Raw genomic sequence first — 18,281 nt, forward strand, 5'->3', positions numbered from 1 at the left:
ATCGATCCGCCGCCGCTCGCCGAACTGAGCGCGGCGGCTCGGCAGTGAACTTGGACCGAGAAAAAAAAAAAAATTAAAAAAAAAAAAAAACCAAAACAAAAAAAAGCCTGAGAGAGAGAGGGAAAAAAAAAAAAATCTGTCCCCAAAACAGGGAAAACGAGGGAAAAGTGCTCCTTCCCGAAGAGCCGGGTGCGTGGGGCGCGGGCGCCGCTCGCTCCCCGCCGCTCTGGCCCCGCGGGGCGGGAGCAGCGGCTCCGCTGGCGGGGGCGCCGCCGGTAGCGGCCGCCGGCCGGGGCGGCCCCGACACCGCCCGCCCGCAGGCGCGGAGCGGAGCGCGGCGGCCGCGGCGCCAGCCAGGTGGGAGCCGGCGGGCTGGATGTGTCGGCGGGCGGGCGGCGCGCCGGTGAGTGCGGCCGGGGCGGGCAGCGCTGCGGGGCGCGGCGGGGAGCCGGGGCTGCCGCCGCCGCTGTCACCGCGCGGGGCGGCCGGGATGGAGCGGCGGGCCGGGCCCTCCTCGCCGGGGGGGGGCGGGGGCGGCGGGGAGGGGGGGTTCCCGTGCCCCGGCGTGGCGGGAGGCGATGGCTGCGGGGGGCTCCGGCGGGGAACGGGTGCGCGCGGGGGCGGAAAGGGAAGGGCTGCGGCGGGGAGCGGGAGAGCGGCGCGGAGCCCGGCGGGCTGCCCTGCCTGTCCCTGCCCGGCCAGCCCTCCGCCGCCGCCGCGGGCGGCTCGGGAGACCGCCGGCGGGCGAAGTTAGGCGGCGGAGGGGGCGCGGCGAGGGGGTCCCCCCGGCCGGCGGGGCAGACCCCTGCCCGCCCCCGTGCCCGGTCCGGCGGGCGATGCGCACCGAGTGAAGGCGCGGCCCGGGGCGGGCGGCGGCGGTGCCCCGCTCCCTCTCGGCGGACCAGTTTGAGTGACACCGCGATCATCTCGTTTCCCTTCAAGCTTCGCCTGTTGCCGCCGCCGCCGCCGCCGCTCCAGCGCCGAGCCGGGAGTGGAGAGCGCAGGCTGAGGCTCCGCCGGCTCCGGCCAAGAGATCCCCTGTCTTTATGCCGTGATCTCCCAGCCCGGCCAGGCACCGGGGGCGCAGGGCGGGGTGGGGGGGACTGCGGGCTCTCCCCAGCCCTCCCGCCCGCACACCTCTTCGGGGGGCTTCCCCTCCTCCTTCCTCCGGGGCGATTTGTCAAACTTCCCCCCTCTTCTGCCAGCAGCAGCAGCAGCAGCAGCAGCAGGGCTGTCCTCTCCTCTGTGCCGCCTCCTCCTCCTCCGCCGCCGCCGCCTCCTCCTCCTACTCGGCATCGTGTATGCACAGCAACAAAAAATATATCCCCGACCCAGCCCTCGCGCCGAGGCTGGAGCAGCTCAGCGGATCTCCGGGGCTGAGGCAACTCTTCCCACCCCCGCGCCCCGGCTGCCCCCCCGCCGGCGCCCGCAGGAGCCCAGCATGCCGAGGAGGAAGCAGCAAGCGCCCCGGCGCGCAGCAGGTACGAGAGCCGCTTCTCTTCCTTCCCTGCCTTCCCTTCCCTTCCCTCCGCGGCCGCTGCCTTCTCCTCTCGCTTCCCTCCGTCTCTTTCATAAGCGGTTCCCGGCGGGCTCCGCCGCCGCTGCTGCCCCGCTGCTGCCCCGCTGCCGAGGGCTCCGCCGAGCGACTCCCGGGCTGCAGGCGCAGCGCCGGGGCTGGGGGGGCTGGGGGGAATTTTATTTGGTTTTTTTCCTTTGGGGTGGGGGGCGCATGAAAGCCCGTTCCCCACTTTTGGTGCCCGCTTTGATTTATTCCGAACTCTGCCATGGCCCGGCTCGGTTCTGGGGGTAACCCTGTGCGGGCACACGCTGCTCGGGCTCGTACGGTCGCTGTCACTCCGGGGCTGGGGGAAGCAAGGAGGCGAAATTTGGTTATTTCCAGCCCGTACTTTGGCACCTACTTTGCTTCTATCCCTCGTAGTCCTCGTTCTTCTACATCCCCTTCCCTCACAGGCAAATGGTTTGTGAAAGCCAGGGAAAACACTCTTTTCATTTATTTTTTTTTTTCCAATAAAAAAAAAAAGAGAGAGGGTATGTATTAATACATGGCACGCTGTGAATGAAGTGGCAGGGACAAAACAAACTCACTCTGCAGTGTGAGTTGAAGACCCAAGCCCAGAACTGGTTCCTTTGCCCAACTTTTACCTTTTTCTCTTCTGCGAGGGTACTGCACAGGAGATGTCTCTGCCGGACAGACAGACTCTCCTAGTTGGTCACTTTCTTTGGTAGCCTCTTCTGTTAATCCTATTGATTTCTTATTTATGAGTCCAGAGGAGAAGCTGCAAAGTAAACCAAAGGGGAAAAAAAAAAAAAAAAGGGTCTGTGTATTGTCAAGTGACTGGTGAATGTTTCTGATAGTGCCTTTACAATTTCCACCCTTTTGTTTTTTTTCCCTTTTTAGAAATACTTTTCCAAGCTTTGTGCTGGTGAGGTTTTTTTGTTTGTTTGGCTTGTTTTCCTTTTGCCAAAAATGTCAACTCCTGTTAAACTTAAGCAGCATTTTTTGGAAAAGCCAAAGTGAAAAGAAAACAGTAAAAGAAAAGCCCCACATAATTTTACAGTAATCCTTAGTTGGGGATATGTGGGCTGGAAAAGGTTTCCTTGGCCTGTTGCCATCCTTGATTTGATGTGTGATTGATCGCCTGTCATCTGGCAGCCTTTGATCTATTCATTCCCGATAAACATCAATAAATCACTTGCCATGGTAACGCCAGACTCGGTGACGTCACGCGTGGCCTGTCAACTCTGTTCGCGCAACTCGAGGGGCTGTGGCGAGCGCTGCCCCCGCTGGGCTGCCAGGCCCGGGGGCAGGCACAGCCTCTGCCCAGGGCCAGCCCCGCTCGGGGGCTGCCAGCCCCGACAGCCCGCGGGGGACCTTGTGCAGGGCCGCCGGCAGCATCCCTGGCAGCGCCGCTGTGCCGGAGCCCGGCCTTGGGGGGCTGTGGCACCCCTGACATTGGGCGCTGCTCCCACACCTCCTGACGGCTTCTCCGAGCTGCGGGGTGCTTTGGGTTTAGTAAACACCGAGGGGCTCGGAGACTCGTACAGATTGTAAATAACAATGTGCATGTTTCCTTTCTTCTCCTCCTTGACATCCGCATGCCTTCGGCCAGTACTTTTGAAATAGGGAAATAGAGTTCCCAGCTGTCTTACCCTGCACAAAAACAGCTAGAAAGTTTGGAAAGTTTCTCAGTACAGTAGTGATACCATCTAGCAAACAATATCGTAGCCAAACGCTTCATGATAATATTTTGCTTTTCTGGCCCGTGCCATCAAATAACAGTTTTCAAGAAAAAATGACAGAGGAGAACTTTTCCTGACACTTGGGAAATTCTATTTTGTAATGTGAATTTAGTTCTGCAAAATCTAGCTTTTCCATGTGTTTGACACACTCGACTCTGCTGTAAACTGGGCTCTCTCTCCACAGGCTGGAAGAAAACACACTAAACACACATTCTGAGGTATCCTTCTCTCCCTCCACCACTCTCTGTCTCTCCCTCCTTTCTCAAGTGGATCATCCATGATGTTCGACCTATCTTTCATATTTAGCAGAAGTGTAATCTCTTAAAACTTTTAGCTTTTTGATAGCCACATTAAACATTTAGTATTGGGTATAATTGCTTCCCACTGAGATGCTGCTTTTATTGGTCACATTGGAAATGTTACTTTTTTTCTAATAGCAGTAAAAGCGGAGGCTTTTTTTTAACACCTTAAAAAACAGCTAAGAAATAACAGGTTAGTTAAGAAATATTCATTACAAAAACTTGACTGCAGGACTAATAGGAGATGGAAGAATGGTTTTGCTCTATCAAAATGACCCGTCAAAACGACTTTGTTTCATATTTGATTTAATTGTCTCTCTCCTGACAGGCACATTCATCAATAGCTTAATGGTCAATCAGAAGTTGGCAGAGTGAGTGCTTTCATTCTTTCCCATACACTAGCTTTGGCTTTACTTTATCAAAATGCCTCTGCCTAATGGATATGGGGGATGTAGAATGACTGAAGGGCTACTTATTTGACAAGAGTGAAAAAACAAGAACATTTATGCTGTTGATAAGTGCATGAAGATAAATAAGTGAGCTGTATAAGGCGTTTTATTTTAAGACAGAAGAAACTTTTTTTTTTTTGCCCCCCCTTTTTGGCTTGAGAGCTGCGAGTTATAAGGTTCATGACTGCTTTTGTGGCATACTGAGAGTGATGACAAATTGATTGCTTGGTACTGAGAGAGAAAAAAAGGTGGTGGTGGGGGGAGAATTAAAGATGTCTGCTGATTGGTAACTCAGGAAATCCAGTCCCCAGCAACCTTGAGAATACTCGAGAATTTTTTTTTCTCCAAACTGAAAGGTCCGCTCAGCCATAAAAAAAGAAAAGTTGTTTTGCCAGCTTCATTAGTGTTCACCTAATTAGCTGTAAACCTGATGGATTCCTGACAGCTTTAATGATTGGAGATGACAAGCTCCACGCAGTGTCATCCAGCAGAATTAGGTTTGCAGCTAGTTTGATGTAATCAAGTTGATATTACACAGTCCTGGTTGCCTTTAGTTGTGCATTAACTCAATTTTCTGCTGCAGGTGACAAATGGGCTTTGGTACCTGGATAATCATGTCATAGGAATTAGGACCCTTTTAATGGTCTGGAGTAGAATAACAACAACAAAGAACTCTCAGCAGCACAGAGCTCGCAGACATAACAGACAGGTGCACAAATTCTTTATGTCTAGCCCAAGTGTTAACACCACACTGTGGAAGACTAAAGCTGTCTCTGAGAATCAAGAATCTGTAAAAATGATAATTTCACTTTGTTTGCTTTGAGACTCAGCTGTATATCGTAGGTAAATTTGGGAAGGAGAGTCAGGCATTGTAATTTTATTCCTCACCTGTTAAAGCAAGAAGATGGTCAGAATTGCTGCTCCAAAGACTTCTGTCATGTAAGTCAGGAGCAAGAAGGTATTTACCAGTTAGAGGCTACTGTCTGGGGAAGCTAAGATATTGTATTAATAGAGGCCAGTCTTGTTCATGCAAACAGTAATTATCTATCCTTAAATTATAGCTTTCACTTGCAGCTTTTTAAAAAACCTATTTAAAAGATCAAGAAAATGTACTTCCAACTGACAGAAATGACTTAATACATATTTTGTATACATACCTTCTGAGGAGGGTTTGGGAACTAGTGGTTTGCTGGAATCACATTTAGTTTACTTATTTATTTCTATATTTAATACAACAGTAAGACCCAGATAACTGCACTGAGTTTTCGAGTCTCGGGGAAAAAAAAAAAAACAAACCCCAAACAGACCTGGGCCTATGTTATTTTTTTTTTTTTTTTTTTTTAACCATAGTTTGTTTTAAACCCTAGAGATTGCTGCATGCTTTTTAGGCTCTTCCCAACTTCTGTGCTCACATTTAAAAGCTGCACCTGGTCGGTGTGGGCACTGAAATACACGGAATTGATGCTGCAGAGGTGCGGAGCACTTCCACTTTCCAGGGACTTGAGTGCTCGTGCCAGCCCTCAGCCCCTCCAGCGCGGGGCTGGGGGTGCAGCACAGCAAACAGATGCAAGATGGCACACAGGTTGTGCCGCCAGATTTCCAGGCAGCTCTGACTCCAGCAACTCGAACGCTCCCTTTAATTTATGGCAATTGCTTGCAACTACATACATACCCCAAAAGTAAATGTAGCGATAAAGTAGGCTACCTATAAAGGTACTTGCAGTGTCAGCCCTTGGTATGTTATTTGCCTCCAAACCTGCCACATATTTCTCTGTTGGGCAGAGATTCTTCCTAGCAGCAAGCTGACAAAATGATTAGTTATGGCTGTCCTCTGCTTTTTTTTTTTTTTTTTTTTTTTTTTTTTTCCCGGCAAAGTGTGAAGGAACAATGCAAAAAAAAAAAAAAAAACCAAAAAGAAAAGGGGAAAAAAAAAAAAAAAGAAAAAGGGGCATAAATATAAAAAGGTTTGATAGATTCCCATGAATATCTGCCTGGAAAACAGAATTTTCCAGAATCAGCTGCCATTTCTCCCATTAGCTTGACAGCTGTCAATTAGGGCTTCAGTGCTCTCCTGGGCCACAGTTTATTGCGTGCGGTTGATGTTGTCATTTTGTTCTCGGTTTTGCCTTGAGCACTATCATGAGCAGGAGTGAAATAGTCAATAACTGATGTATCAGCAGTTATTTCTTAAATTGGCTTACAAGTCTGCATTTTTCCTCTTTTTACTAAAGATTGTTTTGTAAAGTGATTAGAATGAATTGTGACTGCTGCAGGGTTATGGGAAATGCAGTGAAGCTAGGGTGAGTTAGCAGGATTAGAGTGGGTCCTTTTTGTCAGCCCTGCTTCCAGGATTAGTGGAAACTGTATAGAAAAGATCACCTTCAGGGTGAAGTGTGGGGTACATTTTTAAGCGTGCTACGTGCACGCTTATGCAGAAACATATGGTGGTACAGAGTGAAAGAAAAGAAATCGTTTGCCAGGACGTAAAGTAACCTATGTGTTATCTTTCTGAGCAAACCTAGGCACTGCTGCCTTTACGGTGTAGTAATCCATATTTTAATCCAATGTCGTGGCTGTTTCCTAGAGAATCCAAATACAGATTGCCAGATTTTTACACAGCCCTGTTTTCAAGGTGCTGCTAGTGGATCAGGTATTAAGATGCCTGAAGTGTTGCATTGTCAAGTAGGAGTGTATGTGTGTGTATGGCTATGATACAACACCAAAAATAACATAGTTGCTGAGCAGTCGCGTGTTATCTTATCTGTGAAATACTTCAGCATCATTTACTAAACAATCTACTTCAGGTGTTTTAGTCTGATGATTTTTTTTTTTTTTTTCTTCTCTGTGTGTTTGGTAATTTTTTTAAAATTTAGTTACGCCCAAATTGTGGTTTATCAGCCTTAAGTTAAAAATGAAAGGTGAATACAATATATTGTATTTGGTAACAATGATATGGACTGGTACATCCAGACAGATAATATGCAGTTGTAATTAGAGTGAATAGACAGGCATTCATTTTCAAATTCTTTGACACATGCATAAAATAGTCATATAATAAGATAAGATGACAATTTTATGTTAGGTTGATAAAGTGTCCCGATACATGCATTTAAATGTCTGTAAGCCTTTTTTTATCCAGACAGATTAATTCTAGTTTCCAGCATTTGCAGTTAGACATTAAATTAATTTTAAGAATCCCACTAAACAATGGATGCATTGCTTTTTTTTGTGTGTGTATGTGTCATAACCTAAATCAGGAGGATTGAAAAAAAAAAATTTGTGCAATTGATTTTTCTTGATTTCAGTGTAAAAAAATATAAAGCATGAAAATTGACTCAAAGGATTTAAAACATAGTCCATGAGAGATTGTATTGTAGTTTTCTTAAGTACAATAATGCAGAATAGAACATTGTCAGAGCTTGAAATTGTTTGTTGCCATTTTCATAGAAAGAACTGAAAGAGTTGAAATAAGTAGGGCTTAATTTCAGAGACTGTGAGATTCATCCTACTGCATTTGCCTGATTTTGCGCCTGAAAGATATTTTGGTCATCTCAGCAGAGAGCCAATCTGCAGAATTTAAACACTTCTTATTGCAGGCATCAACTTTAAGATATTTCTCAGAAAATGTTCAAAGGGTTTTTTTCCCCTGGGGGCGGAGGGAGAGTAGGGGAAGAGTTACCAGAGGATCATAAAATATGTGAAAGCTCTTTGCCAATGCCATTACCTGGCCTCTTCGGGCAGTAAAGGGACAACTCTTCAAGAATAATCTAAGTTCGTATTTTAGACTTAATTATAAATTATTAATTAACTCTGTCAGGACACATGTTATTAATTATGACTCTCTTTTCTTCATTCAGAGCAGCTGTTGGGAATCACGTAAGTTGCCTGTGCTTGTTGGTGTGGGAGTTTGCCAGCGAGGAGCCTCCATGCCCAGCCCTCCTCACCTGCAGCTCCCGCGCGGCTGTTGGGCAGCTCCGCCTGGCCACCAACTCAAGTTTTGGGGTGGCCCAGTGCGCTCACAATTAGTGACCATTGTCACGGCACTGGGTTTGAGGTCCTGTCCATAAATAATTCCCGTTTTAGGCTGGCTGTGTGGTGGTGGGGAGGTGGGAAGGGCGACGGCCAAGCCTTGGTGAGGACGAAGCCAGGCGGTTTCCTTGCCCTTCCGCCAAACTCCCACCAAACTTCCCGCACTGGCACAGAGCAGAGGGCTGCTTTATAATTCGTTTGGAATGATCCAAATTCATTTACTTTTGATATTTCCATCATTAAATTGAGCCCTCTGTTTCAGTTTCTTATGTGTTCTTTGCGGAATGCATGTTGCATAAAATAGGCAATTTTTAATGAACAATTTAATGTAAATGGCTTCTGAATTTAAATTAATATTAATGAAGCTTTGAGTGAATTTATTTTGCATACGTAAAGGCTTGTAACTCTTTCACTCATACACTCTTGTCTTTATGTACTAACACATTGGTTAGGTGAATTGGCGAGTTTCCATATTTTGTGATTAAAAACTCTAATGGATTTTACATGGATATTTGTGCTAGTGCAGCTTTGCGCAGGTTACTATCGCTAGCAATAACGTACCTGCCTTGATATTCAGATTTTTGTAGTTAACATTTCGCTGTTACCCCAGCGTTTCTGTGTTTCTTCCTACTTTGGTTTCGCCTTCATGCTTAAAGAACAAAATACTCCGACAATAGTCACCACAGTCAAGATGTTTTCTTTCTTTGGCTTACCTCTAATGCATTATGTATTTAGAAATGATGGGATGTTCTATAATTAATTCTGTTAGATGTAATTGCTATAATCACTTTGATGCTACACATAATAAAAGTAATATGGTAAGCATACGGAAAAATATAAACACCTTATTGTAATACTTTTTGTAAAATTCTTTAACAAATCTTGCTTAAAGCGGAACCTCCGCTTCCGTATTTTGTCAGAGCTAATATATTTTTTTTTTTTTAAAAGTACATTACTTTAGTAAATGAATTAATTTTAGATATTGAAAAGATTTTGACAGGCAGGTTGTCTTGTGTGTGTGTGCGTGAATATCCCTGACTCTGTGCAGTATTAAAGATGTAGTTCATTAAGAAGCCAATCTTCAGCGTGGCTACAAGTGAGACATAAATATCACTGTGTATCTCATGAAATGAGAGACAAATATGTACATTATATCAAAACCCAGGACATAGGAAATAACACAGGAATGGAACTGTACAGTGGAAAGCTTCTTTGTAGCGCAAAATTATGGGAAATATAAAATGTATGAAGGGCAGCATGTAACTAGAGAGGGAGTTTTTCAGGCATGGTCCCAAGTGGGAAAAAGACTACAGAAGGTGGTTTCCCTCCTCCTGCTTTTTTCTTTTTTCTTTTTCTTTTTTTTTTTTTTTTCTTTTTTAACAAGTAGCTATGAGTTATTGTTTGCAAACACAGTTTTTGATAGGGAGGAAATGAAAAAAATATGTGCAATGGGTTAAGCTGTGTAGCTGATATCCTTGATTCTGTAACAAAAAACGTTAATATGGCCATAGTTCTTAATTAGTTGCACACCATACTTAATGCTGCAAAGGTCACTTGGTTTTATGGTCCAGCTTCGCCTATGAATTTGTATGTTTCCCCCCAAATTTATATTTCTCTCTCACGGATTTTCTAAGCAATTGAGTGTGCAAATTGTGGTGAAAATGCAAAACAGGATTAGAAAAATACATTTAACGCGGACAAAGAGGAGGGTTTTTAAAATTTTTTTTTTTTTTTCCTTCTGGTGTTATTTTCAAATAATGCACAGCCTTTGCGTGGCGAGCAGCAGTATTACATTTAACTTCTGTAAGCTGAACAAACAAACCCTGACCAAGCTCTCGCTGGATTGTTCTGGGGAAGAACAGAACAGGGTGCTGTTTCTGAGTGTCTCTGGGACTGGGCTCGCTGCCGCAGCCCTTTCCCTGCTAGGTCAAGCCTGTTGCTGGAGGGCCAGATCGCAGCAGGGGCCTCCAGGAGGCTTGGCCAGGCTGCTCCAGACTGGCAGCCATCAGTCATCCATCTGTGACACAGAGTCTGTTTTTGATGGCAGGGATGATAAAAGGCCTGGGAACTGTATAGGCCCTTGTAATCAGGGCCAGTGCTGACATCCTTCTCAACTTTGACAGCTTCTTCCTTTTCTCTCTTCACCGCCAAGACTGTCTCAACTGGATTTTTTTTTTTTCCTCTCTCTTGTTTCATGTACTTGATCAGTCTCAGATGCTGGGAATTATTTTTTTCTGGAGGGAGGGGGAGTGTTTCTTTTGGTTTGTGGGTTGGGCAGGTGTGAGAGGAAGTCTGTTTTTTTTTTTTTATTTTTTTTTTTTGTACTGTAGGCCTGTTGCTAATTAATGTTCCTCCATAAGATTCTGTCGGAGTTGAGTAATGTTTTTGATCTTTATGCCTGATAACTGCATACTTAATGAGATTTCAAAGCTGTGAGTGCAGCTCCCTACAATTATTGACAGATGCCTTTTCTTTGCCATTGGGTTCAGCTTCATAAATCCTCCTGCAGTAATGAGGTTCAGAAGTGCCACCCTGCCAGTGAGCTAATGAAAGAGGGGGGGAGGGAGGGAACAGCTCATGCCTGCCTGACACATTTTTTTCCTTTAAAATTTACTATGCAGATGTCAAGCTGTGGGACGATTACTTCAAACATGCTAATTTTTATCTTGCTTTTGTGTCAAGCCTGCATGCCATTTTTTCCCCCCCAATAATAAATAAAAATAGAAACCTCAACCTATTTAAATTTTATCATGGATCATAACTACTGAAGACTTTGATATATGTGTGTTCTTTTGCAGTTTCCAGTCAGTGGAGCAGTTTTTTGAAATCCGAAGGGTAGAGAGAGGTTAAAAAATAAAAAAAATCAAGGTGGGGGGGAAAAAAAATAAAAAAGGCAGCAAGCTGCCTCGGCCGCACGTCAGCCTGCCCTAACCGTGCACTTGAAACATCGGAGATTTCATTTTAGAGTTCTGAAACTAAATCCTGGTGGAGAATAGCCGCACCATGCCAAACAGTCGATTTCCTTTTCAGCAGAGCCATACATCACTGACCCACCCTTCCCTCCCGACAGAATGACATGTGTCATTTATCACCGGGCCCTGCCAGAGCGCGGGGGGGCACGGGCAGCTCCCGCTCCGGCGCTGCTGGATCTGCTCCGGCCGGGATCCGGGGCAGGGAACAGGGATGGGAGCGCCCGGCTGTGCTGGGGGCACCGCCACACTCGCTGAGGAGGTTATGTGCTTTCAGATTATCTGCTAAGTCGCCTTGTCCAGCCCCCTGAAGGTTTTCCCCCTCCTGTATTCTTTCTCTCTCAGTGTGTCTTCATTTCTCTTTTTTTTTTCCCCCTTTTATTTTTTTTTGAGTTTGGCAGTTGGGACAAACTGGCTGACACGTATCATTCAAGCAGCACCAGCTTGCTGGGGGTTGTGTAAATGAATCTGGGAGCTCTTGGTTTCACATGATTCAAACGTGCATTATTGAAGATGGATGTTCCTTAAAAAAAGATTGATGATGGATATCAGGCTTATAGTGCCATTTATCATTTTGAATATTATTTAGACTTGCCGTGTAAAGCTGTAACTTGAGAGTTGGATGAGCTGGGACAGAATGGAGGCCTCGGCGTGCACGTTGTGATTGATGGCTTTGCTTTCTCATTGTTTGTTACCAGATACTCGCTGGTCATTACAGGAGTGCCTTACAATTGTTTTAGGGGCTGGATTTCCGTGTGTGTATGTGTCTGTGTTTGTACAACAGGGAGAGGGACGGGCAGAGGCAGAGTTAAGTTTTTAGTGGGAGCATTTCAACAATTGTAAAGAATCTAGACAAAGCCGTGGCCCGTGCAAGGATACAGGCAGCCTTTTGCATGAACACAGAGACTTGTCGTGTGTAACACTAAAATATAAGCAGGACTGTAGCTGATACAGTGTAACATTGCCAGGCATTGCTACTTCCAGTATAAAAATGTGCTTGTGAACAGATTAACGCACTCCAGCTTCCTTTCGCTAACAGGATGCACTTTTTTTTTTTTTTTTTTTCCCTGGGTCCCAAATAATGGCAAAGAAAAGAAAGTTCTAGGACATAATTATATCAGGATTCAGATATTTCTTTTCTACCCATGCTCTTCATCCAGGATTGAGAATCTCTGAGTCTTGGTGTTCGCTCCCAAGTGTCCAGGGTGCTCCTGGAGGGTGGATGGCCTGGCTGTGTAAGTAGTGAGGGCAATCCCTTCCCTCTTTGAAGCAGTTTTGCTGGAACCAGGACACCCCCACCTGCTGGAAGAATTAAGGAAACAGCTTTTTATAGGCAATTAAATCTTTCCTTGGAAGTGCAGGCAGGGACTTTCAGGAGGTAGACGCTCCAACAATGGAGCAGCCTCAGCAATAGGAGGTGTCAAAACTTCAGGTGCTGGGGGGTGTTTGTGCATCTTCAGGCAAGTGTGATACCCAGCCTGGTTACACTTGTTCTGAGTTGACAAACTATTGGCTGACCCTAAAAAACTCCAATGATTTACAGGAGCGGTAGGTAAAATGAGACAAGAATTACTTTGTTGGATCAGTCTTGAATTTGCACAGGTAGATGGTATTTTTGAAATACTGCTTGTCACATCAACTTTTTCTTTGATTGCAGGATGACCTCCTAGCTAAAGGGAATGACAGCAACATTTAATAAACATTTAGTTTAAAACATTCTTTTTTAAAGCCAGCAGGGACCTTATATGTGTTTTATAGAAATGAGTTTTTCAGTTCCATTTACTTTTGGTATACTCAGTTGTCAAAAGTAAGGAGAATTCAAGTTTATACCCTTCATTCAAGTCCAACACCATGAAAAAACTCTGAAAAAACATAATACTTTTTATAAAGCCTTAAACGGTATAAGGTAAAACTTTGCTACTCCTGCACTTGTGTAACACAGTAGGTAATTGAAGTACAAGTGCCAATTTGCTGTAACAATTGTAAACACACCTTGATACAAATGGCATCATTGCATTCTTACTGATTAGAAAACTTTGCTATTAATAGACACAAAGTCCATTTCAGGTGTAATTGGTAAGGAGCTGAGTGCACTCATGGGAAGAAACCTTGTTTTGTTTTTTGTTCGCTTTTATTCTTATCCCTTTTTTCAGTTTTATAGCTGGAGACATGATTTATTGCAGCCATCCATCTTTGGGGCTCATCCATCACATCCTGGTTGCTAGGCAATCATGGCAGCAGCTGTTTGCTTTGAATCAGACAGAAAAGTTGTCAATCATCAAAGGCAGGTGAATAGCATTAGAAACACGCTATTGTCAGACGGAATAATTAATCAAAGAGAGAAAAGATAATTAAAAAGATATGACCCTTGCAAGTACTTGCTCTGGGTTGCCTGGAAAAAAGAAAAACTGCCTGGTCTTTTCTAGACACTTAAGCAGCTGAGGGCTGATAAAATATGCACTCTGCAGTGCATAGTTTTTAATTAATTGAAAAAGGTTCAACATTCAAAGACGATGCTGGAGAAAAGTCTGATTATGAGCATAAGTAATATTTATTGTTTGCATGAAAGGCTTGACATGGAGTTCTAACTTTCTGTCACAAATCTCCTGCATGCTTGCACTAAGCCTCTTTCAGCTTCACTATCTTCCCTGGCAGTTACTGGAGTGTGTGGTTAGTCTGTCCAAGTGAGGGTCCTACGGCTTTCATCCAGCCTTTTCATCCTGGGCCACCTTTCCAGGGCATTGTCTCCTTGGCTGTCCCCTGCAGCAGTGCTGGAGTGCATGAGCCCTGCCATCAGCGAGGCAGGCAGAGCTCGGCGAGGCTGCAGCACTGCCCTTTCTTCAGTACAGGAAAGGTGTCCAGGCACTACCTACCTCATTTCCAATCAGCCTGAGCAATAACAGGCTCATGTGACCCCATTCTGAACCCTGGTTTTCCAGCAATCCTGTGATTTGTAGCTGGAATGATGGATGAGAAGGCTGCTGCAAAGCCCAGTTTCCAACTCCTCCAAGTTTGGGTACCCTGGCAGTGGGTGCAGCGGAGCACGCCCAGCACAGGTGTGCACAGGAATGCACTTGTGGGTAGTGCAGCACTGACCTGTGTGTGTAAAACAGCTGGGCAGAGCTGGTACTGCTGCCAGCAGAGCGGGGCTGAGTGCTTCTGCTGCCCAAAGGCTGGGTCTGAGGCTGAATGTGACACAACATTTCTGTGAGAATGCAATGCCTTATGGTTGATTGCTGGGCAAAGTGCTCATGTAGTCCAAAAAACCCCAGCTTTGGTGTTTGTGCTTTGAAGGTATCTGTGGATACACTGATCTCAGGGGAACACAGGTATGATGGTTGCATTAGCAGTGTTTCTTTTTTTACAAAGTAGTTTGTAAGTAGTGATGCAGAGGTGGCTGCCACGCTGCCCCTCTGTATTTTTCCATTTTTGGTTTCATGCTTCCCTTACCCTGTTTTCTAGAAATGAACAAAGAAACTTCAAGTTCGTGCTGCCAGGAGAACAAACCCGCTTACTTTTAATATCAAAACTAGATATTGTGTAGATAATCAGCAAGATTTGCAAGGATGTGTGCTGTGAAATGCTGGGAATTTAAACTGCAGAATGAAAGCCTTGTACACCGTTCTGCACACACCGTCCCCTTCACTCCGGCTGATAGCTCCGAGTGTTCTTTGCACAATTCTTCGTGTCAGTGTGTCACAAGCAGCTCCTCTGCTAATTGTGTGTAGCCTGTATCACATTTTCTGCTCTCACACCCTGTTTCACTTGTAATCATTCCAGTATTTACTTAGAGGAGGAGAGAACACAGCTAAGAAGGAAACGGGGTGCCATCTGAGTGCTGGGTATGACACATCTGCTGCATAGAGCTATTCTTCCAACACTGGGAGCAGGAAGCTCAGGCTGCAGCTAGCTTGGATGACTTGGAGAGATCTGTATCCTCAAGTAACATTTCATATTAGTGATTCCTCAGAACGTCATGTTCACCAAAGTTTGTGTGAGAAATGAAAGGAATCTCTTGAAAAGCACAGTACTGCATATTAGCACTGGCTTTAGAAATATCATCTGTGCGCTGCGCGACCAAAGTCAGCACCCCCTTGGCTGATAGCCCAGCACTTCTGTGCAAAGTTAGGATGTTGTCTGGAGCTTCTGGCAGGTATTTTTTTTTTTTTTAGTAGGACTAACTCTTTTCCTTCTGTATGTAATAGTAATTCAGTCTGACACATTACTGGCATTTTTTGTCATAGGTGAGTGGGCCCTGTGCCTGTACAGGGCAAACGGGAGGATGCTTGTGTACAGGAATGCAGTGCTTTCTCTAGCACATTTCTGTGGATTAAATAAATGTGGGATAGCCATGCCAGCATGGGAGGTGACATATTTATGGCTAAAGAGCTCTTTCCTTCTTTGCTGGGAAGCAGATTTGTCTCCTTTTCACATATCAACACCTCTGATACCTTTTCAAGTATTTGCTGTATTTCAGATCTGCTGATCACTGTTTTATTTACTGATAGGGGAACTGTGGCAGTTGTTCCCTAATGGAGGGATATATAGTGCTGACATCAAGGAAATATTGGCTAAGAGACATATGGATAGATGGCTGCATGTTGGAATATAGGTGGTTATTGTTAGTCTGATTGTGATTTTTTAGCACATTGTATATGAAAGTTTTCTATGCTAATGCTTCCCTCTGCTCATCAAGGTGAGATGCATCTTTTCCCTCTTATTTTTCCCAGTCTCTATTCCATGCATGGTGTTGAGGGAAGACAGAATAGCTGTTCCTTATTTACAATATTTATTGCACAGGTGAAAGAGGTTGGATTCTACTAAAGGGTTTTCTGTCCTAGCCCCTTCCTCATCCTTCCCCATATACAGGCTGCTTTTGCAGTTGCATAGGGAAAACTGTTTAGAAACTTGAACTACCTTGGTACTGAACATGGTAAAGCTGGACTGCCTTTTTGTTCATACGAAGTGAAAAATGGACAGAATATGTCAAACATTAACACCGGCACAGATAGTAAATTGTTCTGCTTTAACTGGTGGAAGAATGTGCAAAGGGAGTTTAAAATAAACCGTCAAATAACAATCAAGCATTTGCCAGTGTTTAAGTTGCTGTGTTAAGCAGAATGTAGTATCTCAGTAGGAGCCACTAAGTTACATGGTATCTGTATACTGAGAAAAATATCTTGAGGAAATACATATATATATATATATACATACATACATATATATATGATGTGTTTGGCTGAATGTGAACTGAGTAGGTGTGCAAGGCTTCCCTAAGCCTGTGTCCCTGCCTGTTCCAGGCTGTGACACTGCAGCTCTGTGCCAGACAGTGCTCAGGCCTGTCCTGCTGTCTGCCAGAGATCCAGGGCATTTCTCACTGGATTTAGGGCACTCTGTGTCTGTGAATGATGTAGGATATGTGTTTCCTTTTGAAGCTTTCCAATATAAGAGAGACTTTTTATTCCACATTTTAAGGTTAGTTGCCCTTTTTATTCCTCTCAGAGTAGCTTGCTGTTGCATCTCTTATATGCATGGTGATTTTAGGGCTTCAGTCCTACCAGCCTGTGCAGTGAAACAGAAATATTTCTTATCTCCAGCTTTCAGTTTGTCAGCAGTGTGCTTAAGAAAAGTCTTCTGCAAGCTAAACCTGAAGCTTGGAAGATGTCCTGGTTCTCTCTAAGTGACCATCCTTTGGTGTCCAAGCCACACTGCAGTGAAGTGCATAAAATACCTTTGTATGTACTTCCTTATATGATGAAAAGTACCCTGTTTTATTCAGCATGTTTTCTAGGATACGTCCTCAGAAATGACTGGGGTAAAAGATAATGGTTTTACTGTCGTAGGTGCAGGATGACTAACTCGTGTCAACTGATAATCCAGGAGCAGAGCCAGATGGCCTTGGAGGTAGGGAATCATCAGATAAAAGCCATCAGGCAGGGTACTACTTTAATCCCTAGGGTAACTATGTAGGAAGGAGCAGGGCTGGAAATACCTTCAGGAGAGGGAAGGAAAAACTAGTGCCATGCAGAAGAAAGGGCTGATAGGTAGAGATCCAAACCACTGTATGGTCCCCAAAATAGAAATACCTGAATTCACGTGTTACTTTCATTCACGTGCTTTCAAAATCGTGTGTACAACTGTGCTGTTGTTTTAGAGTTAAACATATGCTTTGCTTTCTAATTAACCCCAAATCCCTTTGCATTTGCTATATTAATTTAATTAGTTTGGACATAAGAATAAAATTCTGGCAACCACCTTAGCCTTGTAGAGTAAAATGGAGAGACATAAACCAGGTGGACAAAACTGGGTTGGACTTGTTGCAAATTTCAGTGAAAGAATATTTGAAAAGTAGAAGGTAGAACCTGAGACAGCAAAGATAGTGTGTGAGTGGGTTTTTTATCTGCTGAAATGTATCATTTACCCAGGATACCTTGTCTTCCTTTGTTTTTGCTCTGGGCCTGCAATAAAATGCTTCCTATCTATATTAGTTAGAAAATAGTCTGATGTAATATATGAGAATAGCGGTGCATTATTTCCTCATGCTTATATGTTTTCTGTGTAAAATATTCTAGCAGCAGTGAAATCTTGCTGTGTGATTGCATTTCATTTTGAGATGGTTAGCTGAATAAGCAGGAGGGCAAGCAAGCAGTAAGCTGAATGAAGGAAAAAAAGAAATAAAATTTTACAGCACATTCTTGTTGTAGGAGTGTGCAACACAAAATTGTGTGACTCAAATGCTCAATCTGGTCCTCATGATTAAGCAATAAACAAATTACAAAACAAAGTTATCATCCTTTAGAAACTTGTGCTCAGTTGTGAAAAAATGAAGTATTTAACATTTTTCAAAGGAAAACATTTTTTGTTACTTGATCTTCACTGGCTGTGTTTTTTAGCTAACAATATCGCGTGCTTGCGTCAGGCTAAAATTAAAAACTTTTTTTATAGACACCGCAGACACTTTATGTAGTTGATTTGCTGAATGTTGATAAAAGGAAATGAAACAGTTAAATTTTGTGTTAAAATGAGAGTGATTTGTTGTTAGGACTGGAAGATACACTTTCATTACACTTTACGTGAAGTAGTTGCTTACCTTGCCGAAATAGAAGTGTCTTTGTGTGTTGGATATTTGTGTCAAGCCCAACGTAGTGAAGTTCTGATCCAGGAGTGGGTTTTCTCAGCAGCAGCACTGGAAACACTTAAAAATATTAATGTTGTGGATTCCCCCAGCTTCTGCTGCTTACATCCAACAGAGATGTCCCTGTGTGTTTTTTTTT

General features: G+C 44.4%; 1 protein-coding gene across 6 annotated transcripts in view; it reads left to right on the top strand.

The window, feature by feature from the left end:
• TSHZ3 (teashirt zinc finger homeobox 3) overlaps positions 1-18,281 on the top strand; it is a 65,344-nt gene that overhangs the window by 906 nt on the left and 46,157 nt on the right. The window contains exons 1-2 of one of the 6 annotated variants that reach the window (XM_086848184.1): positions 329-403; positions 1,206-1,481. In XM_086848184.1, coding sequence (XP_086704310.1) covers positions 1,442-1,481 — 40 coding nt within the window. In that variant the 5' untranslated portion in view covers positions 329-403; positions 1,206-1,441. Of the gene's footprint in view, positions 1-328; positions 404-571; positions 609-942; positions 1,482-18,281 lie in introns of those variants that run through there. The other 5 variants (XM_086848183.1, XM_086848180.1, XM_086848185.1 and 2 more) reach the window with 5 other exon arrangements.

This window comes from Cyanistes caeruleus, chromosome 12 (assembly GCF_971803275.1).
Source record: "Cyanistes caeruleus chromosome 12, bCyaCae1.hap1.1, whole genome shotgun sequence".
In the NCBI taxonomy this organism is placed as follows: Eukaryota; Metazoa; Chordata; class Aves; order Passeriformes; family Paridae; genus Cyanistes; species Cyanistes caeruleus.